Genomic DNA, 9,594 nt, shown 5'->3' with positions numbered 1-9,594 from the left:
GACAAAATAAAGAGTAAAGTGAATAGTACCATGATTGATTTTTTAGTGTAAAAATATGATTTTTCGTTAAAATAAATCGTACAGAACGCTTTTTGTTAAAGTTTTCTTTTATATAAGGTAATTATTTAGCGTTTTGCTTGGACTTTGAGCAGGAGAAAGAAAACCCAAGATGAAGTGTATTATTTTATGTTAAATGTAGAGTAGAAACTAGAAACTCTAGATGGAGCGTAAAAAAGGGAGAAGAGGTATACGCAAGCAAAAGATGGTTGATGACTGATGGCTGATGATAAAAATTGTTGCCCGAAGGAAGCGGAGAAGGGGGGGATTCAGCCGATTAGGTGAGCACGTACATTACATACGTCAGTCAAGTAGATGTATGCCAACGCAGTCAGTCCAACTGTCAAAGTTAGCAAATTAGTCTCCCTCCTCTCCTCCTTAACACATCCAAAAACAGAAATTAGGCCCTTGCTGTGCGCGTGTGGATTTTCAGGTTTTTCAGTTTTTTGTATTTCCTCCTTCCTACAAACACTCCCCCCCCACGTTTCTGTTTGCTCTCTCTCTAAGTTTGGATATAATTATATATATATTGTTTGGATGGTTATATAGCTTAATATGATTATTATATAGCATTGGAGATCCCAATTCCACTTCCGATCCAATTTCACTTCCAATCCCAAACCATATCTCTTTCATGTCTCGAACTCAAATACAAACTCTCACTCGCTCTCTCTTCGATTGATTGGATTCAGTTGAATTGAATTTTACAAGTATTATTTTTATTATTTATTATAATTTCAGTGAAATGTCTGTAATGTTGAGATTGAAGAAGGTTCAGCAAATAGCTCCACAGCTCCAGCAGCGCTTCTCTCAGACTCAGGTCTCCCCAATCTCTACGCACTTGAACCACCTCTGCCTCACAACCCATCGCCGACGAGACTCCTTCATCGGACTGCAGGAGCGCTACAAATGGGACCACGGCGGCTCCGCTGATGTTCGTATCCGCAAAATCAGAGCCGAGGCCAATTGCCCCCGATGTTCTTTCAACCGCATGGACCTCCTCTTCTCCGATCGCCGCTTACCCAACTTATCTCCTTCTCCTCCTCCACCAGATGATTCCACCACCAAGGCCAAGGCCGCCTCCACCTCTGCAACATCTGCCTCTGGAAACTCTGACTCTGAGATTCGTCAGTATCAGGCCCTCAATCTCTGCCCCAATTGCAAAACAGCCTACTACTTCCGACCCCACCAGATTGCTCCCCTCCAGGGCACCTTCGTAGAGATTGGGAGGCTCACCAACACCACCTCCTCCACCTCCTCCTCTTCCAATCGCAGCGCCACCAAAACCAACAACTCTGACAACAACAAGAAGTCACATTCTTCCCGAAATGGCAACAATAACGAAGGAGCAGATTCCGAGCCCAATACTAATAACAACGGGCTGAGGGTGTCTTTCTGGGATAGTTTGAGGTCATATGCCAATGGGGCTGACCCACCTGAGAACTGGCCTCCGCCTCCGCCCCCAGGCAATGGACTGGCCGTGCATACTCCCCCGGGTCCTCCTTTCGCCCCTGGAGTTAATGTCGTTCGGGCTTCTGCGCCCCCTGGGACTGGGGATGCTAGAGACAAGAATGCTTGGGGCGGTTCCAATTTGGGAAACAATTTGCCCACCCCTAAGGATATCTGCAAGGGCCTTGACAAGTTCGTTATAGGCCAACAAAGAGCCAAAAAGGTAGCTTTAGTCCCTTTTCTTTTCTTTGTTAGCATTTGGGTGGAATGTGGATGGATAATTTTTGTATAAACGTTCTGTTGCAGGTGCTCTCTGTGGCCGTTTATAACCACTACAAGAGGATATATCACGCCTCCTTGAAGAAAGGGTTCGTTTTCATTTTTATTTTTCTTGATCAAATTCATGCTGCAATTACTCATCACACATAACTTGCCATTTCATTTTGTCTTTCAACCAACAATGCAACACATGTTCACTAGTCATGATCCAATCCCAATATATATTTGAGAACTCACTATCCGTATGTACTTCTAAACTCCTTAGCCAAAAGAGCTTGGTCATATAAAAGTTTTGTAAGCAGTTGGAGAATTCATACTATTGTTTCTGTGGATGTATTTAATACAACTGAACCAATGGATTTGTATGCTAGGTCAGGAGCAGAATCAGGAATTCCAAACAAAGTAGATGATGACGATAAAGTGGAGCTAGAAAAGAGCAATGTGCTCTTGATGGGCCCAACTGGCTCCGGTATGATTTCTTCTGAAGTACCTGGAAAAAAACTGGTGTTCCACTTATAATCTTCTTATCTTTGGACTAATCATCTAAATCCAAACCTGGCTATCTGGAAGTTTAAGTTAGAAGAACCTTTAAGAAGTTAACCTGCCCTTCTAACTGTGTTATTGTATGCAAAACAGGGAAGACCTTGCTTGCAAAAACACTAGCTCGCTTTGTGAATGTTCCATTTGTCATTACAGATGCAACAACTTTAACACAGGCAAGTTGATTTGTGAAAAATATTATGAATTGAAAATAGAACACAAAATCTAGCCTATGAACCATGGTTGGTATCTTTATTTGATTTAATGATCTTAGCATGCTTGGTTTTTTTTGAAAATGCAAACTGAGTGCAATTGGATAATGAGGGTCAGCATGGAATATAGAAATTCACTGTGTCCAGCTTTACATAATAACTTACCACAAGGCATTCTTTTTAGGCTTGATGTGCATGCACATATGTGCACACACATTATTATTGTTATCTATTACTGCATAACTGAAAGAGGCAAATACTGCTATTTTGCAGGCTGGTTATGTTGGAGAAGATGTTGAATCAATATTGTATAAACTACTAATGGTATGAGATGTTTGCATATTTCGGACTTACAGTTCAAAAGCCATCCAACTTGTTGTTTCTTATCCTTGCAGTAATATGTTTCATCTTTATTTCCAATTTTCTGGAGGAATGTGTGCATGCATTTGTATGTGTTTTATTCTTGCCCTTTGTATTCTGAACATCTAATACTCTTTGAAATTGTATGACTTCCCTTCTTTCGTTGTGATGTGAGTGTATGAACTATGAATATAGCCTTTTTCCTCCTCTTCCCCCTCACCTTTGCTTGTTATTTTATATGATTGTTAATGCGTTATGGTTGCACTTCTATGTAACTAATGAGAGGGGAGGTTCCAGAGGATACTGATGGTCATTTCCATGCAGTGGATAGGTCACATCAAACTTGTAAGGACAAAGTTACTTCTTTTGAACTCTATGAGTGGTCAAAATTAATAATTTTCTTGCTCGTATTCTTCATTCATATGCTCATGGACTGTTCTTATTTGATTTGGCTGGTCTAGTTAGAGTGGTTTTTGATATAGCAATGCAAATTTCTGCCGACTCAACAACATCTAACTGTCTACGGAAAAAAAAAAAAAAAAACATCTAACTATCTAAGTCATCTACAAAACTTTCCATGTTCTGCTACTTTTTGTTGTTCTTGATTGTAAGCATTCATTAGTCTTCTAACCTTGTGCTTGCCTTTTATATTCATATCAGTTAACTCACATAGTTGATCCTGTAAATAGGCAGCTGAGTTTAATGTACAAGCAGCTCAACAAGGGATAGTTTACATTGACGAAGTTGACAAGATAACCAAAAAGGTGCTGCATTTGCCCTTTCTTATTTTATTTTATTGATCATGGTCATAGGTATCATCAAAGTCTTAGTTTCTTCAGATTTGGTTTTCAGGCTGAGAGTTTAAACATTAGCAGAGATGTTTCAGGAGAGGGTGTTCAGCAGGCTTTATTGAAAATGCTCGAAGGAACTGTGAGTCAGTTGCTTAACACTGAAGTGTTGCTCAGAAAATTATTTATTTACCAACTAATTTATCTTGTTTGGATGCACGGAAACAAATTGAATTGTTGCTGTTGCGTTCTCTAGTTAGTACTCTTTTAGTGTCTTTTAAGTCCATGACAGATGTAAGTATCTTTTTATGTATTTTTAATTTAGAACAAAGCAACTCTTATCAATTCGCTTTATTCTTTTTTTCTCAAATCAATCACTAACCATAAGGATCGATTATAAAGAGTGCCCATTTATGTACACCAATTCGTTAGTTTTGAAAACTTGACATAGAATTCCAATTTTGACTTTGATTAGATCCTTAGCAAAAGCGCTAAGTAAGCAAGCTACCATATGTAATAAAACCGAGGAAAAATAACATCAAATAGAAACGAGAAAGTAAATGCACACACATAAGAGAGAAAAAAAAAAATCCCCAAATGTAATATTTTGTGGTCTTCCCAATTACCTCAGTTTACATTAACTTCTCTAGCACTGCAAGAGAAACTTTGGAGTTGGTACTTGAAAATACTTCTAAAGTCCCAAAATAAAAATTAAACATTCTTGTTTTTTGTTTTGAGTTTTTGCTTTAGTTTTTCTTGGGATGATTGTTCCTAGAAGCACAGACTAATTTTGTGCTACATACTGCATTACACGCAGGTATATTTGTAATTTACTTTCATGGCCTTACAAAATCAGAGTTATAAAGTTATCAGCATGGTTTCTCTGACAACTGAAGTGTAATATATTTCTTCTTGTTTAGATAGTGAATGTTCCTGAGAAGGGTGCAAGGAAGCATCCCCGGGGTGATAACATACAGGTATAGCACTTTTAAGTTTCTGACATATTTTCTCACTCACAAATATGTTAAATCATGCTGGTTATCCCACTGTTGTTAGAACCTAAGAATTCCTAATTCTATTTGGTATTGAATATATACATATCCTTATACAACTCCTAATTGACCTATGTGCACCTTGAAATGTGTGTTCTTATTATTTTTTTTTCATTTAGAAATTTAAGCTGTAGGAGAAAAACTTTTTATTAAATGTTCCAAATTAGTAGTTGAGAAAAAAAGCTTGTAAGAGAAGTGGGCAGGAAAGTTCAACTAAACAAAAAAACTTCAAGAGCGCAGGGTTCCACTTGCATGATTCATTTCTAAGTTCTAACAAGCGGCACTTTGAGGCTGCAACTTATTACTTTATATTTTAATTTTAAGTTCTAACAACCCTGAACTATAACTTAAATCATAAGCCTAAAAAAGGTCTGAAAAAACAATAGCAGCCAAAAGTACCCTTGTGTGGACAGAAGTGCTGCTTGAGCAGCCTGGTATCTGGCCAAGCAGGATGCCGTCAATGATCAGCAATTGCGCCAGTTTCTTGCAACTCGTTGATTTGAAGACAACAAAAGTATAGTTTTTTTTTTTTTTTTTTTTTTTTTTTTGGGGGTTGGGGGGTGGGGGTGGGCATGGTACCAGTATTTTTTTTCCCACTTGCCACCAGCCAAACCAGTTTTGTACTTTAGTAGGTATGCTGCCTTCCAAATCATGTTATAGTTATACTGATAACAGAAACTAGAACACTTTAATTTTCCAACATAGAAATAAAAAAGGGTTTACAGGAAGAAACATGTTTTGTCAAATCCAAGTGGACTCAATGAGATTACATCATTACCACATTGTGAAAAAAAGATCAGCATAGATTAGCAAACAAATTTTGGAAAAAGGAGTAACCATACCATTGTCTTCCCTGACACAAGTTCTAGAATTATTTCCTAGTTTCAACCACTAATTTATACAAAACCAGATTGTGGTTTTTTTTCCACGAGAAATTGAAAGAGCCTTCCTCCACCAGCCTACCTATTGGAATACACACCATGTTTACTCTTAATGATAGAACACCATAATTAATTAATCCTGCACTTGAGGGAAATGCCACAGCCATTTACCTGACCACATTTAATCCTTTCTAGTAAATTTTGCAATCGCTAATCCTCCTCTTTCTCTTGATCTCTGCACAATATTTAAATTTATTAGGTGGTACATCCTCTCTAATCTCATAACCTCAGTACTTGACGAGCTAAAAGTAAGCATGAAATATAATTGGGTACTTAAGACTGATTTAACAAGTAAATCTCTCTCGTGGAAAGACGATTGCCTTCAAAATATATTTGTATGCGAATTAGCCATAATTGGAGGCCCAAGTAGTACGTATGTCATCCCTTATCTCATGACCCAGTCCCCTAGCTAGGGACTTCCTCGTCCTCTCCTGCACATTGATGCACTTATAGGCATAGTTGTTATCAAACCTGGGATTTACCCAAAACTTAATTTCTGTTGAGAGTTATGCCATTTTTAGCAGTTTTTTTTCCTAGTTTATTCATCAGCATTGGAGTGCTGTTGTTATGTAGCTTATTGTGCCAGGCTTTAGCTTTCTTGTTGAGCTGCGTTTAGTCTTTGGTTTTTCCTATTGAGGACTTCTTGTCCTCGGCTCTGTATCTTTTCCTATTAATGAGCTTGCCTTATTAGCAAACTTAGTGAGATGACACAAGCTATGCATGTGAAACAATTTTTTCTCGAGAAATTGAGAACAGGAAGAGGGAATAGTGTGGGAGAGAAAAGTATGGGAGGATTTTACAACCTTTTTTTTCAATAATAATTGCTAATTACTATTTTCCTTTGGCCGTATGAACTTCTTTTTATTCAAGTAGTGTAAATAGGAGCATACTTGTTTTTTCATAGACATTACAGAATTAGACATATGTAACCTCAAAATTATAAATTCTATTTGGTTCCGAACCTTTTAAAATTAATTAAACTTGATACGATTAATTTAATATATGAACGATAATTGATGTCTTTCTAAGTGTTACTCCATTGGGTATTTGGTTCTAAATTTTAACCACCATCCCAAAGAGGAAAAGAAAACATAAGTCTTTACATGCATCTAATTATTAGTTATTTCTTACCAATATTCATACATATTGTTGCTCTTATGGTTTATTCTTAAAATGCTTGTAAATGATCTACAGATAGATACGAAAGATATCCTTTTTATTTGTGGCGGAGCATTTATTGATCTTGAAAAAACCATTTCAGAGAGGTAACCAAATGTATCATCCTCCTAATCATCTCTTGTTTCTCCCCCTCCTTCTCTACCAACTTTTTTTCTCAAAAGAATCTACTATGAAAGTATCTATCATTCTGACCAGACGACAGGATTCTTCTATTGGTTTCGGTGCTCCTGTCCGTGCAAACATGAGAGCTGGTGGTGTGACCAATTCAGTGGTGACATCATCTTTACTTGAATCGGTATGAATCAGGGACCTTTCAAATCAGTTTGATGCATTAAAAATTAACACCCCTGCACCCCAAAACAAGAATGAAAAAAAGTGAAAAATGGATAAGTTAATCGGAAAGAATTCCTGAAAATGGGGTCTAAATGCTACTCTTTTGTTTTTTCCAGGTTGAAAGTTCTGATCTCATTTCTTATGGACTCATACCAGAGTTTATTGGACGTTTTCCAATACTAGTTAGTTTATCAGCTTTAACTGAGGACCAACTTGTTCAGGTATACATAAATGCATTTGTTCTTGGAGTCAGCACCCTTCTGGTTCTTGACCTGGTATTATTTCTGTTTGTAGTTCGTTTTAATTCGTAGTCTCGTAGACACACAAATAGTTTAGTCAGAAAGCAAACCAGATGTATACGAGCCTGCTACACCTTTTAAGCTGATATACGTAGCCTGGCTTTCTTACATGTATAGAAGTATGGATTACCATTTTCCTCGTATAACTTTTCATTTACAGGTCCTGATGGAACCAAAAAATGCTCTTGGCAAGCAGTACAAGAAATTATTTGGCATGAATAATGTAAGCATTTTGCATTTGATTCTGTGTTTAGGAACGCAAAACCTAGTCCCACCCTCCCAAAACCTCTCTTCCAATGTGTTTAATTGAACTAGAGTCAAGCTTCTGTTTGATGAGACCTTGTACCCCACTTCAGGTGAAGCTACATTTCATGGAGAATGCACTAAGACTAATTGCAAACAAAGCGATGGCTAAGAATACTGGCGCCAGGGGTTTAAGAGCACTTTTGGAAAGCATTCTAACTGAAGCCATGTACGAGGTGTGCAAGAATCCATGGTTTTCTTAAAAAATAATTCTAGCATGGGAATGTTATTAAATACAAAAATATTTACTAAAAAATTGTTTTGACGTGCTTGTCGCAGATTCCTGATGTTAAGACAGGAAAGGATAGAATAGATGCTGTAGTGGTTGATGAGGAGTCGGTTGGTACGGTAAATGCGCCTGGATGTGGAGGGAAGATTGTTCGAGGGGATGGTGCATTGGAAAGATACTTGCATGAAATCAGCTTGAAGGACTCAATGGCATGATCCAACTAATGATTGCATATGCATCTTTCTTTATGGTTCTATGAAGGGATCTCGTACTAACAATTTAAATATCAATCAACGTGTGCAGGAAAATGTAGAGGCGGCCGAAGGGGAGGCGGAGGGTGAATCAGAACAGTCATCCAGGGCTATGAGCATGTAACACTTATACCACCATAGGCATTGTTATAAAAATCTGTAAAATTTATGTATTATTATTCGTAACAATAGCATTCATAAACTGGTGTAATTGCCCCTTCATAGAAATTAGATCAAAGCTTCGGTTGGAATCAAACTAAAAAGAAGAATTTGATTAGTGGATTTTAGTTTATACAGGCTATCACATTCTTTACCACATGTAATTTTGTAGTGCGTTGACAAAAATAAAAAATAGTCATCTTATATTGGGCAAGGTGTAGGTACCGTATAAGATCATTTGTATTATAACCATAGACGATGGAATCCACATTTTTAAGCAGCATGCTCTAATATTTGTGGCAACTAGGGCAGCTGTCAACTTCTCCTTCCACACGTGGGGCCAAAACACGTGGACAACATATTTGTGTGATAATCAACTCAAGGATAGAAAGCTGTAATTTCATATTAGATTGTGAGCACCCAATTTAAAACTAGGTAATTTAGCCAAAAATCAATAAATATTTTATTGTTAAGCTATATATCAAATATAGGTTTGTTTTGGACTTAATCAATGATATATTTTTATTAATTAGGCATAGGTTAATGATGAATGCCACATAAGTTTTAAGTTATTATATATAGTTATAATTTGACTTTTATCATTCTCTCTCTCTCTCTCTCTCTCTCTCTCTCTCTCTCTCTCTCTCTATGAATGTAGTTGATGCACATAGGCATTGGGTCATATTAGACTTATCACTTCAGCCGCCAATGATTCAACTTGGTGGGTTTGAGCAAATAGGCGTTGGGCCATATTAGACACAGAACCTGCACACTGAGCACTGAGAGCCAGAGAATCCTTAACAGCCAACTCATCAAACCGTTTGGAAAGTAGTCTGTTATCTTTGGGAGTGAGAAGGTTCTTGGCCACCACTGCAGCATTCATATCATTCTTCATCACAGAGTCCCTAACGGTAAGAGAACCAGTAGGAGATAAGAAGGATGGGCGCCATATGTTGTCTTGAGAAGGCATGGCTGCCTCTTCACCAAAGTTCAAGTCAAAACGACGGTCGGATGGGTCAAACATTCTCAAAAATGATGAAGGAGAAATGAGGTGCAATAAATCTCTAAAGCAAGGGGAAAATTCTTACAAGCAATAACTCTCTGAATGTACTTCTTGCACACAATTGGTGCCCTTATAAAAGAAAGGGCAACATGGTCGTTGG

General features: G+C 37.6%; 1 protein-coding gene across 3 annotated transcripts; it reads left to right on the top strand.

The window, feature by feature from the left end:
* Positions 1-202: 202 nt before the first annotated feature.
* On the top strand, positions 203-8,635 carry LOC103450455 (CLP protease regulatory subunit CLPX3, mitochondrial-like). Of its 3 annotated transcripts, none has more exons than XM_029098124.2 (17): positions 226-338; positions 799-1,729; positions 1,813-1,874; positions 2,157-2,254; positions 2,422-2,501; positions 2,811-2,861; positions 3,222-3,242; positions 3,587-3,661; positions 3,750-3,827; positions 4,606-4,662; positions 6,873-6,943; positions 7,053-7,152; positions 7,307-7,411; positions 7,650-7,712; positions 7,846-7,968; positions 8,072-8,230; positions 8,325-8,635. In XM_029098124.2, the coding sequence occupies exons 1-17, from the start codon at positions 277-279 to the stop codon at positions 8,394-8,396; spliced, it is 2,208 nt and encodes a 735-aa protein (XP_028953957.2). In that variant the 5' UTR covers positions 226-276; the 3' UTR covers positions 8,397-8,635. The 3 variants fall into 3 exon arrangements, with proteins under 3 accessions (XP_008388035.3, XP_028953957.2, XP_070678099.1); XM_070821998.1 differs by having other exon boundaries at positions 275-490; XM_008389813.4 differs by lacking the exon at positions 3,222-3,242 and having other exon boundaries at positions 203-338.
* Positions 8,636-9,594: the final 959 nt, after the last annotated feature.

Source organism: Malus domestica, chromosome 05 (genome assembly GCF_042453785.1).
Source record: "Malus domestica chromosome 05, GDT2T_hap1".
Classification (NCBI taxonomy): Eukaryota; Viridiplantae; Streptophyta; class Magnoliopsida; order Rosales; family Rosaceae; genus Malus; species Malus domestica.
The sequence above is the reverse complement of the archived record's forward strand: the minus strand, read 5'-3'. Positions and strand labels throughout refer to the sequence as shown.